This window comes from Sycon ciliatum, chromosome 5, assembly GCF_964019385.1.
Source record: "Sycon ciliatum chromosome 5, ocSycCili1.1, whole genome shotgun sequence".
NCBI lineage: Eukaryota > Metazoa > Porifera > Calcarea > Leucosolenida > Sycettidae > Sycon > Sycon ciliatum.
Window position 1 is genome coordinate 2,752,354 of NC_088647.1, and position 15,746 is coordinate 2,768,099.

At 48.6% G+C, this 15,746-nt stretch overlaps 1 protein-coding gene across 1 annotated transcript; it reads left to right on the forward strand.

Moving 5' to 3' along the window:
• Window positions 1-512: 512 nt before the first annotated feature.
• Window positions 513-15,082, forward strand: LOC135817168 (probable serine/threonine-protein kinase DDB_G0268642). The gene is made up of 16 exons (XM_065330294.1): window positions 513-745; window positions 1,602-2,043; window positions 3,223-3,263; window positions 4,039-4,137; window positions 4,950-5,014; window positions 6,021-6,141; window positions 7,004-7,084; window positions 7,562-7,679; window positions 8,326-8,407; window positions 8,760-9,549; window positions 10,202-10,340; window positions 10,801-10,901; window positions 11,514-11,798; window positions 12,293-12,430; window positions 13,460-13,567; window positions 14,190-15,082. The coding sequence occupies exons 1-16, from the start codon at window positions 704-706 to the stop codon at window positions 14,316-14,318; spliced, it is 2,781 nt and encodes a 926-aa protein (XP_065186366.1). The 5' UTR covers window positions 513-703; the 3' UTR covers window positions 14,319-15,082.
• Window positions 15,083-15,746: the final 664 nt, after the last annotated feature.

Genomic DNA, 15,746 nt, shown 5'->3' on the forward strand with positions numbered 1-15,746 from the left:
TGACTGTGTCTAGTTTATGACGTGTAGCTAGATCTACCATGGTACGCGGTGTACATGTGTCTGCACGATACATGCATGGACAGTTGTGGGCACGCAGTGTGGATATCTGGGTCTCTTTTGTCTTCTTCTTTCTGCTTTGTCTTCCTGGCCTGGGACTCGACTGGGACTGCATACTGACTGCGAGTCTGGCCTGATCTGGGTCACGAATCACGACCACAATGCACACTGACCTGTATAGTGGCGCCATGCGCATAATTTTTATGGCACTGTACATCTGGTACATATCAGTCGACAGTCGAGTCGACACGACGGCTAGTCGACACGTCACACGTGCACACTGGTGCACGTGGCACATATCTCAGCGACGTGATCGTGACATGACAGATTCCCGCGCCCGGAATAGTGATGGGGATTTCCCGACGTGGAAATCTGTAGGTGCAATTTCTGAGTGGTAGAAGAGCTGCGCAATGTTCGTATAGCTGCGGAAGAGCGCCCTATGTTCTGATGTCTTCGCGAATATACCAGAAATAATTGGCACACGAGTGCGAGTATGTGATGCATCTTTGGTTGCGCCAACAATACGTTGGACAACAACGTCGGTTCAACGCGTTCACAAAGGTGAAAAGGAAGGAGTCTTGGCCGAAGTGGGCCTTTGGAGTTTGGATGTGTGAGCTTCGTTTGATTCGAGACGTGTAGGAATAGTATGGAAAATGGAGCTGCAGTTGGTGGACCTCTGTCTTCTCAGGTATTATCATGATCAAACATTCAACACTCCTCACTGTGTACATGTGTGTGCATGTGTGTGGTGGTGTGTGTGTGTATAATACAGTAATGTGCGTGGGTGCGTGTGTGAGTGTTCTGCTTCTGTCCGTGCACACAATGCCCCCAAGAGAGACATAGCTCTCTGAGCTCTCTCAACAGACTCCGTCAAATACCTAACTTGTGTGCGTGTGTTGTACTGCTTAGGGCCCCTGCTGCTCAGTCACAGTGACATAATAATGCCCCCCCCCCCCCCGCGAGATGTAGCGTGGTAGGACAATATGCTATCCAGCACACTTGGTGACAATCATACAGATGTGAAGAGCGTCTGGCTGTACAGTCATATACATCATACAGATGTAGCTGTGAAGATCATCTGGCTGTAGCAGTGAATGTCCCCTACAGCACCCACTCAGCCAGCTTTCAGGCCAGTTCTACAAGCGTATCCACAGGGTATGGACATAATCCGTGCACACATGTGAACTGTGTGTGTGTGTGTGTGTGTGTGTGTGTGTGCCAGAAAAAGTCACTTCAAATAGCTGTATGGTGTAGACCAGGCTGAATAGTGACGGTCAATTCTTCAGCCTTGCAAGCTGTTGAATAGTGCAATCCCAGCACAAGTTGCTATGGCTTCTGCCGTAGCATCGATGGCGTCAAAAGGTCAAAGGTCAAGGTGTGTGTGTGGTGCGTGCGTGTGTGTGTGTGGTGTGTGTGTATGTATGTATGCATACTGTGTGTGTGTGTACGTGTGTGTACATGCCGTGTGTATGTGTACATGCCGTGTGTATGTGTACATGCCGTGTGTATGTGGACATGCATGCACACTTGTATTACACATGCAGGCCATTTCAGCGCCATTGCGCAGCAAGTCTCCCGAATTCTCCAGCTCGCCGCCCAACAAGCTGCACCGTTCGTCATCGTCCGGTAGCTTGTCCACTTCCCCGCAGCAACACGGACATGTAGGCATTGGTGGTGGCGGTGTTGGGGGTGAGCATGTCACATCGCCACACAGCGCAGCTTCCTCTCCACCGTCACCATTGTCATCGCTACACTCGCAGCATGTATCGTATCGCCGCACGTCCAGTCTTCCCGGTGACAAGGTTGTACCGCTGACTGAAGCCGATGCTGCTGCCATTCCCGTTGCTGCCACGACTACGGCTGCGCAAGCGGCGGCGGCGGCAGGAGCAGTGGCAGCGATTTCGTCGGCTGGTAACGCTCAACACCGGCAGCTGGAGTATGGCACGGCTCTCCCTCACGGCCAGAACCAGTTGGAGGAGTTCCAAGGTTAGTAACGATACCGGCATTCACTATACTGTCCTGTATGCCATGCTGGGCTTCTGCCGGGCTTCTGCCGGGCTTCTGCCGGGCTTCTGCCGGGCTTCTGCTGGGCTCCTTGCTCTAGTGCCATGCTACGGCTGCTGTTCTTGTTGGCTTTGGGTTGTAAAAAGTTATAAGAAACAAACGAGAGAGCTTGGAAGCTCAGGGCCCTACGCTATGTTTTTTTGCCTTGATGACCTAGACGAAAAAAAGCATAGGGATGTTATAAATTCTTATAAATTTCTACTTTTTGTTTTTAGACATAACCTGGGATTCGAACCCGCACTATCGCCCTGCATGCATCCCCCGATACACTTCGCATACATACTAATTCTTCCAAGTTGCTTCACGTTATGATCTTGTATTTGAAAGCCCTATTTGAATATGCATTGTGGCCAGCAGTCTTTGATTGTACGGTACGGGACAGGTACGGGACAGGGTAATACGACACCATCTACCGCCTTGATGACGGCAAAAAAAGAATAGGGATGTTATAAAATTTTCAATTTTCCTATTTTTTTTTCAGACATTTAATACCTGGGATTCGAACCCGCACTATCGCCGTACATGCATTCCCCATACACTTCGCATTCATACTCATTCTTCCAAGTTGCTTCACGTTATGATCTTGCGTTTGAAAGCCCTATTTGAATATTGCCGCCAGCTGTACGTGGCCAGCTGTGTTTGATGGTACGGTACGGTACAGGACAGATACGGGATAGTGCCAGGCGTGACACAAACAAACAAACAAACACACAAATACCAAATTAAAGCTGTGTGGACCCTGGCTAGCGCCAGACGTTACTGAAGTAACGTCTTCTGCATAGCTACGGGAATAAAGTACAAGTATGATGTGATATTGATTGTAAAATGAAGGTATCTTCACTGTGACCACAGTCAGCCGGACTTCTTACTCCGCTTTCCCACATTAGTTTCACATGTTTGCTTCTGCTCGTACTACTTGAATGTTGCACAATTCATCGGGCCTGCACACCGCTCAACGTCCTTCTGAATATTTTGCCGATGCATGGTCATCGCTAGTAAGGAGACGTGTGCTCTTCGGCGAGTGGTTTAGGTTTACATCTCGGTTTGATACGCTTCTTCTGTATTATGTGCTTTGTGCTTTGGTGCTTTGGTGTATGGCAGAGTATTTGCGTCACTTGCAGAAGTTGCAGAGGCAATGGAAGGTAGGTGAAGACTGTGCTGTAGAAACCACCCGGCAGGCTCCCCTGCCCCCGGCAACACAAGTAGAGTAGCAGGGTTGGTTAATAGAGCATGGCCTCCGGACAAACTAGTCGGCCACCGGTGTAGGTGTACCGCTGTGCTGCTAAGTACAGAGTAGGTTGTGTATACATGTACTACAGGTACAGTCTAACATGTTTTTCGATTTTGACAGCATGTTACAAGGCGAGGACGCGTAGTGCTCCTGACTACAACCATAACCCGGTTAACATGCTGTCAAAATCGAAAAACATGTTAAACTACCAAGCAAGGCTTCTGTGTATATACCATGTACAGTCTAGTATTATATAACCTAATACTAGTACAAAAGTACTATTAGATAAACCTCAAGTGGTCCGCATGGACCGGGGCTCTGCCAACCGCGGAAGGTTGTAGTAAGGTCACTGTTTCCGAACACAGTGTCCTCCACCTTGTTTCATGCTGTCAATCTAACAATATGTACAGTCTAGTACCCACAATCTCGTACACGGTGTTCACGTGCATGTACGTGTACGAAGGATTGTTTCCCCAACCATGGGTTACTCCGGTATTTTCTACTGAAGTAGCATCAATACAGTTGCTGTACATGTGCGGGTGCGTAGAGTGCCTTGCTTGCTTGGGTCTCTGTTCTTGTGTATATGACTGCAGTTGCTTGTGTACGTACGTGTGGAGAGGAGAGGAATAGCATTCTCGATATGTCCCTCGACCAGTTCTTCTTCTCTTTGTTTGTTTGCCTTGCAGAAACTTGTACTGCGCGACCCGGCCTTGCAGAGACTTGATGGCGGAGCTGCAGAGAGACTGCGCATGCAGTTCATGCATGACCTCGTCCTCGGCCGTTCGGTAAGCTTAGATGCTGCGCTGCTGCGTCAGTACACTCTCTTGTGATTGCAATGCACATTGCACTTTCTTGCTCACTGTGTCCTCTTCTGTTTGTTTAAGTCGGCGCCATTCTGTTTCACGATCCTGTATGGGCAGTCATATGTAATTATGCTGTGACACTTATCACCTGACTTGAATCACCAAGATTTAGAGGTTCTGCTATTACATCATCAGTGGAGAGTGTGTATGGTGTGGCATCACAGGCACTTGTTTGTCACTGATTTCATTCACTGGCTTGCCACATATAATCTGTGATCACTTTGTACTTTCAAAAACTCTTGATATTGGTGCTCTGTGACCTCATTCTCATACAAGGAATATCAAAGAGGTGCAAGTATATAGAAACCTAACAACAAGCGTGCAATGCACTGCGACAACAATAGACAGCCAATGAGCACAACTTACGAGGTGTTGACCACCTACCTAACAATGGACGAAACAGCATGCTGTCCGCAGATCGAGTACGCAACAGACTAGGTGTGATTTTAATCTACCTCTTCTTGCATGGGTTAGGTTACTGTGCATGCTTCTAAACATTCAACGACTTAGCACTACCGTTGTTGATTCTGGCAACTTTTTTTGCGCTGTTCTGTCACCTCTCTGCTCTACTAAATTCATTGTCCTCGCTCATTCTCTTTTTGCCTTGATTCAATCTGATGAGGCGGCATTGAAACTTGAATGTACCCGTGGAATATTTTTTTGGAACTGTTGCTTGTGCAGAGCCTGACGTTTGTTGTTTTTTCCTTGTTCCTGTTCGTGTATTGTTTGTTCAGACTGGTCCGACTGGTCCAATGCCCCCTGCTGTTGACTCCCAGCTCCAGTTTCCATTCCCGTTCTGGTTAGTGCTAATAGTGAACCGTATGAGTACAGGTGGAATCCTGATAATTCGAACCTCCAAATGCCAGGAAAAAACTTCTAATTATCCGGACATTCTAATTATCCAAACATGGACCCACAACACGATATGCATGTCAAAATGCTCTCATGATCACGCAGAGTTGCGCTATGGACCTTAGACACAGATTTCACGGATACTGAACTGACTGGCACAGCCTGTTCATGCAAACTGAACTGACCAGTACAGTGTAGAGTGAGCTTCGAATTACACTTTGCGAACTTCGAATTATCAGCACAAATCCCACACATTTTCGATGTAAGTGGAATTCGTGGGACTTCTAATTAACCGAACATGTCCAGTTCGAGGTTCGAATTATCAGAAAATTTATGTGGGAATCGTATGGATAGAAATCGGTCCTGGAAAAACTTCTAATTAAGCGGTATGTTCCACCTGTACATGTACGATATTTCCTCACAGAATATGATCTGCTGGTTCATGGTATGGAACTGCATTTGGATAATTAGACGGTCTGGATAATGCTGGGGCCTGGCAAATTGAGGTGGGAATTAACGAAAGTCTTTTCATGGGAATAGCAAAGCATTGTTACAGCGTGCACGACATGTAAGAGGCTCTCAGCAGGGGATTGCTACTAATTTGTTACTGGCTTTTCTTTTCTCGTGTCAGAGTAATAATTGTTGTTTTTGTTAGTATTGGGCGCCCTTTTTAGGCTATCATCGCCATCGACAATGGACATGTTCAAGGTTCAAGGCCTGCACTTTTTCTGGAAATTCATGCACTGAATCTCCACACGATGTTTTATGGAAATATTTTATTTTCACCATCTGTCCGCAGTTTTCATGTTTGTTTCTGTAGTCAGGTTCCTAGCTAAACTTTTTCGTTTCGTGAAAATTATTGATCATGCCGGATAGCCCATGAGTTCAAAATCATCCATTGAGTGACAGTCACCGTGTGTGTGTTTCTTGTTTCTTGTTTGTGTTGTGCACAGGATGACTGTGCCACGCTCGCTTCACACACCCTCACCGTCAATGTACTCACAGGCACGCTTCGCCAACGACTTTGTCCGCATCTCCTCCATCGGACGTGGCGGCTTCGGCAAGGTCTATCACGTAGGTGCTGCTCATGGTGTGTGTGCGTGTGCGTGCGTGTGTGTATCAATATGTGTGTGTAGTGTGTGTGTGTGTGTGTGTGTGTGTGTGTGTATGTTTGTGTGTATGTACGTTTGTGTGTGTGTGTGTGTGTGTGTACATTTGTGTGTGTGTGTGTGTGTGTGTGTGTGTGTGTGTGTGTGTGTGTGTGTGTGTGTGTGTGTGTGTCCCATATGGTGCAGTGGTATGTGCAGCGATTTCCAATCGATAGATTGCGGGTTCGATTCCCGACAATTATGGTCACACACGTCTTTCTTCTCTTTCTCAGACTCTTCCTGACTTTTCTTTCATTCTCCTGGGTGGTTACCAACAGCCAGTGCATGCCGGAGTATGTGGTGTGATGTGTGTGCGGGGAAAAAAAAAAAAATGAAAAGACCAAAAATAGGGATTCACTGGCCAGAAAATGTCACTCCAAATAGCTGTATGGTGTAGACCAGGCTGAATAGTGACGGTCAATTCTTCAGCCTTGCAAGCTGTTGAATGGTGTAATCCCAGCACAAGTTGCTATGGCTTCTGCCGTAGCATTGCTATCATCGCCTCCGGCGATGGGCGTCAAAGGTCAAGGTCAAGGTGTGTGTGTGTGTGTGTGTGTGTGTGTGTGTGTGTGTGTGTGTGTGTGTGTGTGTGTGTGTGTGTGTATGTGTGTGTGTGTGTGTGTGTGCATCGCACATTGTCATAGTATATACATGTATGTGACTGTGTGCATGGCAAGCTGTGTCGAACAGTGCTGTGTTGCTGTGTGTGTGTGTGTATGTGTGTGTGTGTGTGTGTGTGTGTGTGTGTGTGTGTGTGTGTGTGTGTGTGTGTGTGTGTGTATGCGCAGGCACAGAACAGGGTCGACCACCATCACTACGCTGTCAAACGTGTGAAGCTCAAGCACGTGGACAAGGAGAAGTGCATGAAGGTCAGTGACACGCTCTGCATGCTTTCTTACAGCCATGCATATTTACTTGATACTCTACTATACTGTCATTGCGTCGTGACTCGTGATGCTGTGTGTTTGAAAAAGGGTTTGATAGCATTCGTTTTGATTCGTGGAGATTGAGCAGCGACGATGGGGAAGAAGACTCAGTTGTGTCAGGAAATGAGAGATTTTACTGTGAAGCTGGCTGGAGACGGGTTCTCAGCTCGATATATTGCTGGAAAACTTGGAATTAGCAAGAGCGCAGCCTGTGCGATTATCGCAAGAAATAAATCTTGTGGTACGACAGTTGTCAAGCCTCGCTCTGGTCGTCCACATAAGCTCAGTGAGCGTGTGCAGCGGCATCTCAAGGTCCTGTCACTGGCCAGGACTCGAAATCATTACTGTAATCTTGGTCAAATGGTAACACTGAGTTGTTGCTGCTGCTGCTGTTACTGTCACCACTATCTCTGTTTCCAGGCAATGAGAGAAGTTGAAGCAATTGCATCGTTGGACCACCCGAACATTGTCCGCTACTATTCTGCATGGCTGGAACTGGAGACGTCAGGAGCATCCCCATCTCCTCCAGCACCAGCAGGTACACACACACACACACACGCACGCACGTACTGCAGTCAACATGGTCACCTGCTTCTGTTCTCGCTGGCCATGCTTCGTTGAGGAACAGCGCATGCTGTGTACACGCCTGTTCAGTATGCAGCTGTGTAGTATTATTAGTATGGGTGTGCCGCATACTTCAATGCATGCAGTGGATAATGGAAATCGTAGTGGAGTCAAAGTCTCCATCGTACGTCGGCTATTGATCCTCGACTGCCGTTTTTACCTTTTAGTCAGCTGATGATTGCCGATCCGACCTAAAACTCTGAACCTTGACGTCGTCTCAGTCTTCATTGTAATCATCTATGCGTCACCGCTCTGCCCTCGGTATTGAGCACTTTGGTCTTTGTGATCCTCAACTATGTACAGATTTCAGATAGGTTGTGGTAGCAGTCAAGAAGATTTGGAATTTGGCGGACGCAATTTTTCCTTTTTTCCCAAAACAAATGGCCAACTTTTCCCTTTCTCTTTGTGTTTGGCTGTGTCTCGTGCTGTGTGTGCGCTCGTGTGTGTGTGTGTGTGCGTGCGTGCGCGCGCGTGTGTATGTGTGTGTGTTTGGCTGTGTCTCATGCTATGTGTGTTGTGTTTATCATATTCCCCTGTACACTCTTGTCCTTACTCTCCAGGTGCCGGCGGTGCACTAGCCATTCTGCCTGCAGCAGCAGCAGCAGCAGCAGAAACAGGAACATTCTGTCCCGTCATGTCCAGGTAAGGTGACTAGGTGTGGTCATTTGGTCATCTGGTACATATGTGCAGTAGATCCACATACTAGTGCGGAGGCTGTAGTCCATTCTCTTGTGTGTGTGTGTGTGTGTGTGCGTGCGTGCGTGTGTGTGTGTGTGTGTGTGTGTGTGTGTGTGCGTGCGCGCGTGTGGGTGTGGGTGTGACAGACAGACATACAGACACAGAGAGACAGACAGAAAGGGCCTGTGTGTATATAGTACCATATTGATAGGCTGTTTGTACTGCTCCTCACAATACTCTGTGTGTGTGTGTGTGTGTGTGTGTGTGTGTGTGTGTGTGTATGCTTTTCTATTTCATTCTGTGCCGCCGTGTCCAGTGGAGAAGTGTCTAGTGCAAGTGGACTGTGTTCAACGTATGATGATTCTCGCCGTCAGGAATTCGCCACAGGCTACGGTGCGCCAAGCTGGCCAGGGCAGCAGGAGCACCACCGTACGTTTAACTACCCCACATCCCACCACCACCACCACGCTCAGCCTGGCAGTAGCAGCAGTGGCTTTGAGCGTGTTTCGTCTGGCATGGTCAATATCCCGGCCAAGGGTGGACTGGAGTCGACCGATTCACTCGACATTCAGTTCCTCGCGGAGAGCGGTGGTTCGGCCAACTCCATCTCCTCGCTGTCTAGTGGTACCAGCTCTTCTGATAGTGTTACGTGTAGACTCAGTGAAGCAGACGACCGTGCCAGGAGCAGCGGCAGTTCAACATCGTCATCATCGTCGTCGTCGTTGTTGTCGTCAACGCAGCATAGCGACTGCGGAGGCTATCAGTCTGATGAAGAGGATACGGACTATGACGTTCATGGCGAGGGCGCACACAATGACGCCGTCCTCATGGCGGGTGGTATGCTCGGTTCGTCGCCCGAACGCCGCGGAGAGATCGTGCTCAGCACGCGCAGCAGTCGGAGGCGCAACTCTCGACTCCAGTCCGCCAATGCAGGTCCCGCTCTGGCCAGCGCTATGCTGCCGTATCGCATTGCAGCAGGCGCTGCTGCTGGTACTGCTGCTGGTGCTACTGCGGTGGATGCTGTCATGGTGCCGGACGCAGTTGTTGATGCCGGTGATGTTGTCAACTTTGCGCTGGGCTCTTCAGAGGACACTGGATCTGAAATGGTAAGTGCAGTATGCTGTGTTTTATGTCAGCCTGTCCTGTCCTGTACAGTTGCGTGCACTTTAATAACCATGTGGAAAGTCTGCACGGTGCCCGAGTCAAGCCAGCTAGAAGCGCCACGGGTATATTGTGCCTCCAACCCCCTGGAAATGTGATTGGCCTTGCATCAGTGTTGGTATATTGTATGCCTAAGCAATAAACTACAGACTAGTGAGGGTATGATTGGCTGGTTTGGCCTTTGGTTTGTATGACCATTGCATTCGGGTATGGGTCCAGAAACCCTCTCCATGCTGCAGCTCACACCACCCATATCCTAACCCACACCCCAGCCCATTGTCCACCCCAGCCCATGCCCCAGCCCATTGTCCACCCTAAGCCCATGCCCCAGCCCATACCCCAGATCAGCTATGCCCTGTCATGCTACTGCTGTGTGTATTCACTGGCACTCTGTAGACATAGTTACATGATGTATGCCTGATGTACATCATCTCCACAATGCGCTCTCGGTATTGTCCTCGCTACGGTGGTGATGTGTAGGTGGAGTGGATCGGTCGAGAGAGCATTGTGGAGCGGTGGTGTGACTGATGCTTGCGTAATGGCCGAATTTGTCGTGAATTTCTCTTGTTTTTGTCGTTTTTCGTTTTCTGACTCCAGACCACCGATACATCAGACCAGCAGCAGCAGCAGCAGCATCAACAGCAATACGTTGTCCTCTACATCCAGATGCAGCTATGTCAGCTCAACTTGCTCAATTGGCTATGCCAACGTAACAGCATTGTCAGTTCCAGCGGAGGTGAGTGTGACATCACATCGTGATGATCACGATCACGATGATTGTGGTAATTGAAGTCCTGTGCTCACACTATTCCCACACACACACATGTAGAATAGCAAGTGATAGCAACTAGGGTGGGTGACAACGTCACACTTGAGACCCCAGCGGCGCCGAAGCGATGTGCGTCCGACCCCAGAGTGGAAGTTCTTCGCGATCCGCGGTCTAAATGCTGTATTGTTCACTTGACGTAATTGTGATCAGTTCTGCCCGTCACTCTGAGCTCTACTGATGAGCACTGACAAGATCTAAACAGCCAGCTGTCCGGAGATTGGCCGTTGGTCTGTACTGTTCAAAGGAAAATAGCTGTCTTGTAGTGCAAACTTAGCTTGGGCTTTTCATGCTTCCATCTAGCCAGGATGCCTGTGTGAACTTCATTCTCTCCTTTGACGTTCGTTGTCATGTTCTGCTGTGCTTCTAGGCATTCGCGTGGACGAAGCGGAAAGCTGGCGTCTGTTCATGGAGATTCTCGAGGGCGTCAACCACATACACAGCCATGGTCTAATGCATCGGGACCTCAAGGTAAGCCAAGTGTCCAGCATCATCTCTTGCTGAATTGCTTTGAGACGTGGCAGGCATGATGTTGATTGCAACAGTCTGATTCCTGGCTTCCAGAGAGGTGACTGTTCTTGTACTAATCCACTCCATGCTCCGGCGGATCTATGACGACTTGAGAACTCGTTTTCTAATTGTCGGGATTCTACTTTTCCCATTTCAACTCCCGCAAACTTACGAATATTCGACTTCAAAGTAAATATTTGTGCTGATCTGTGACTTAGGTGTTTGGCGGCTGTCGATGCTGGCAACTACACTGCAGTACTTTTAGAGGAGTAGAATTGGTTCCTGCCTGCCTGTGTGCGGTGCAGCGGACCGTCAGAATGGCGAGTCTGCAGCTTTGCTTTAGCGGCGGGAATGTGCGATGCGTGCGTTTGTTGTTGCTATTCAAAAGAGCAGGAGACTCTGTACACGCTGATGAAGTGCATGCAAACCTGTAGGACGAAACGATCGCCGTCCCACTGTTTAGTCTCTTGAAAGTACCCATTCTGTCCTGAAAATGTGTACGGATCATATCACAGTGACTGACATTGTGCATGCACTCTAACGTTGTTGTCTTTTCCCACCACCACTGCGTAGCCTGCCAATGTGTTCCTGTACGGCGCCAAGTGCACGGCGAAGATCGGAGACTTTGGCCTGGCGCGCGAGGACGTTGTGCTGAGCGACTCCGACAACGACATCGTAATGACGCCGCTGGAAGAGCTCAACAGGCCACTGACGACGACGGCCACACCGGGGGGTGCCAGTTTGCGCGGCGGCCTTGCCGGTAGTCACGGTGGTATGCACAGCCAGCCGACGTGTGGCGTTGGCACTAGCTCGTACGCTTCACCGGAGCAGCTAGAGGGCAGGTCGTACGACAGTAAGGTGAGCGTTTGTGCTGCACGTGTTGGCTCTCCCGCCGGCAAGTGTCGGACTGTATATTTACTACTGTTGTGGACATTGACATCCGGTGGAATGACCGGGGCCGACGCTCTTTCTGCGTACATGCACTGTAGTTCACACATACACATTGTATAAACATGGACTAGCAGTGCTCGCGGCTGCAAGGCCAGCGCCCCGTGGTCGCTTGATTTCCCAACGGACTTCAATGTCCACAACCGTATAATACGAGCAGCATGTTTCGCAATTGCCAACTTCGACAATGTTTCCCTTGTGTCTTGACAGCTGTAAACCTTAGTAGAACTGCAGTACAAACTGTTTTCTTTGCCAGCGGATGTAATCATTCACAGACTAGATGTTCTGCTTGACTGCTACACCTGCCGGTCTCCACTGGTTTTTCCACCAAAACTCATCAGTGTGTGTGTGTGTGTGTGTGTGTGCGTGCGTGTGTGTGTGTGTGCGTGTGTGTGTGTGTTCAGTCCGACATGTTCAGCCTGGGATTGATACTGATGGAGCTGTTCACGCCGTTCACCACCGCCATGGAGCGCGCCAGCTGTATGCGAGACGCTCGCAACGGGAAACTCCCCGTTGGCCTCCTGTCCAGATTTCCCAAACAGGTGCGTACTCTCAGTTTCTGTCAGGCAGGCACACCACTGGTGTTGTTTGTAGCCTTTGCTCATGTCTTGCAGGTTTTACAGGTCTTGCAGGTCTTACAGGTCTTGCTGGTCTTACAGGTCTTGCTGGTCTTACAGGTCTTGCAGGTCTTACAGGTCTTGCAGGTCTTACAGGTCTTGCAGGTTTTGCAGGTCTTGCAGGTCTTACAGGTCGGCTGCTAGTATGTATTGTGGGTTTTGCTTCGATTGTCAGTGTATTTCGTATTAAATTAATCCATTGGTGAACTGATGGGAAATCACATTGTTACGTGTACACTGTACACAGTACACTGCTGGCAAAACTGAAATCCGATCCCCTGAGCGGTGCGTTCACATTCTAGCGGTCACTGTTTCGTAGTGTTACAATCCCGTGTCGGGTCGTGGCGATGTGAGCGCACCGCTCAGGGGTCGAATTTCAGTTGTCAGCACTGTACTTTGAAGTACATGTACCCTACTATCGTTCCTATAGAAGCCGTTGTCAGCGCTAAGTCTCTATTCCAATCAGGCTTCTACTCAAACATGGTATTTCTCCGTCCGCCGACGCTATTAAAACCAGACTTATGTGCCGACAATGCATCTTGAAAAATCAGGCTTGTATTCAAAACCGGCTTCTACACGAGACAGTCTTTTAACCAAGACAGTATGGTACATGTATCTTTTGTATTCTTTTTCGTTCTTTGGCCCCCAACTGTACTGTATGTTTGCATGCAGAGAAAAAAGTGAGAGCCCTCTTTTGGACCATCAACCCCTTTCTTTTACACTTTTTATCGTTGTGCTGGCATAATATGTAAGCTTCCTATAACCTGTGGAATCCCAATTTCAAGTAGAAGATTGAGAGCACCCTTTTACTCACTCACATAATTATATGTGTGTGCGTGTGTGTGTGTGTGTGTGTGTGTGTGTGTGTGTGTGCGCGTGTGTGTGTGCATGTGTACGTATGTGTGTGTACGTGTATGTACGGTTGTATATGCGTCTGTGTGTGTGCCACTGCAGGCCAGGCTTGTTCGTCAGCTGTTGTCGCATGAGCCTCGCGACCGACCTGACTCGCACACCCTACTGAAGAGCATCAAACAAGTACAGAGCGATAGGTCCATGATTGAGGTATGTTGCTTGCCTTCCCATCCCTTCCCATATGTGTACATATCATGCATGCTGAACTTAGGTTGACATTTTTAGGGTGGTGCACGTGCTCCATGCGGGCCGCGCGCCTGCTTACCCCGATCCAGTAAGCGTGCAGTGGTGGACAGGTTTAGAATAGTGTTCCAGTAGCGGTTGATAGAATGGTTAAGAACAGGTTTATAATAATGCTCCCCATAGCGGTTGATAGAATGGATAATAGACACCCTTAGCAAAAAAACGTAACGTTCTAACGGTATTACCGTAAGGGGGGAAATACCGTGATTTGGGTTCGGCCTTTAGCAAGATGCACGCTATTTATAGTACGCTGTTGCCACGAGAATAGCTTTTATGTCGCGCGGTACAACCATTTATGTCACCATATACGCGATACAAGGTGAAATGCGTACGGACTATGCGATATTTGGCCAAAACACGTATCGTTGCTCACAACGATAAATAAGCCCCCATAACGTTTTTACGCTGCACTGCAGCTTCAACGCTATTTGGGTGATCAAGGTACGAGTACCGTAAAAAAAAATAGCGTTACCGTTGTTTGCTAAGGGTGTCTATTAATGGGCTCTCTCTCTTCTCTGGTGTTGCTCAGCTCCAGCTGCAGGTTATTGCAAAAGACAAAGAAATCAAGAATCTCACAAGCAAGCTGGAGCAGATGTCCCGAGAGCTGAAGGAGCGAGATGAGACTATTGCCTCTCTGAGAGCCGGCATCAAGCACTGACGTGTGTTGTACCAGCACGCCTTGAAGTTAAACTGATCCGCTCCCATTGCTAGATAGCCTGAAGCAGAAATACCTTTTGTCAATCATCTTGAAGGAAGACATGACATTTCACTGTGTCGTACGTGCATACGCGTGGCACATGTCTAGTTGAGGTCAACACAGTATATTTACACTCTATTTTATCCCGGCGTATTGAGCAGGAGTGGACATTCTCTTGAGACTTGTGACTTGTGGGTTATAGCCCGCTCTTGATGGGTGCTCCCACACACACCAAAGCTACATTATCGCCGTATCCCCGTCCCCGCGGCAAACTACCTTGAAATTTATCACCCCACCCCACACTTTTATATACTATTTCCCTCGCAAAAATCTCATGAAATTCTCTGGTCTTGGTTTCTATTCCTGGTTTTATTCTCATTTAGGGGTTGATCTTTCAACCATGGTTTCTCTACTCTCTTGTTTCCGGCTTTGACAGTCTTACTTTTTTTCTTTCTTTTTGCAGCAGTATTGTTCCTTACGGCAATGTTTTGTCTAGTTTTTACTCTTGTTGTTTCAAATCTTTATTCTCACGATTGTTGTTGCTGTTGTTGTTGTTGTTGTTGTTGTTGTTGTTGTTGTCGCCGTTGTCGTTGTGTGCGCCCTGTTTTCTTGCTGCTGGCTTGCAAGCTAACTTCAACACGTGTATACGTGCATTCCCTGCTACATGCTGACTTTCCGTTTGAACTCCTTTATACCGTTTACAGTGTACTAATGTTCTTACCATACTGTTCGTGCCACTGTTTCTTCTAGCTGTTGCATGTGGCTAGTAGTAGTACTTGCATGTGGGAAGCCCTCGCTAGGAGCTATGGGTGGCCATGGTAGCTGTGTGCCGTGTGTGGCGACACGGTAACCATGGCAGTCTACCATCAGATAACCATGTTGTCAAGCACAAGACTCAAGAGTGCATCGCCTTATGTTATGTGAGCCGTGATCTAAATATCTTGTTCAGGCGCGTGCTCAGCGATGGGCACGGGGGGCACGTGCACCCCCCAACAATTTTCAATCTGATCCAAGGCAATTGTAATGTATGCAAATATGCTCTAAAATTCAAGAAAGGTTGCAAACAAATTGCAGAAAATTGCCGGGGGGGGGACTCCCCTCGGCTCCCGTGCACCCCCCTAGTTGGGGGGCCGAGCACGCCCCTGTTGTTAGTACCGGTACCGTACTACGACTAGAGTCATTTCACTCACTTTTTGTGATACATGTAGTGCTGCTGATCGACAAGTGAAATTTGTCCATCGTGTGAGTCAGTGACTGTCCCAGCCAGTTTTCTTTCCCCGAAGCAACCTCGGCATGCCCAGTGCATGTACATGTACCTATGTTATGGGGGCTAGCCGGGCTGCCCTGCTTGTCCAGTACACTATCGGAGTTAGCCCTGTAATGGCTGTG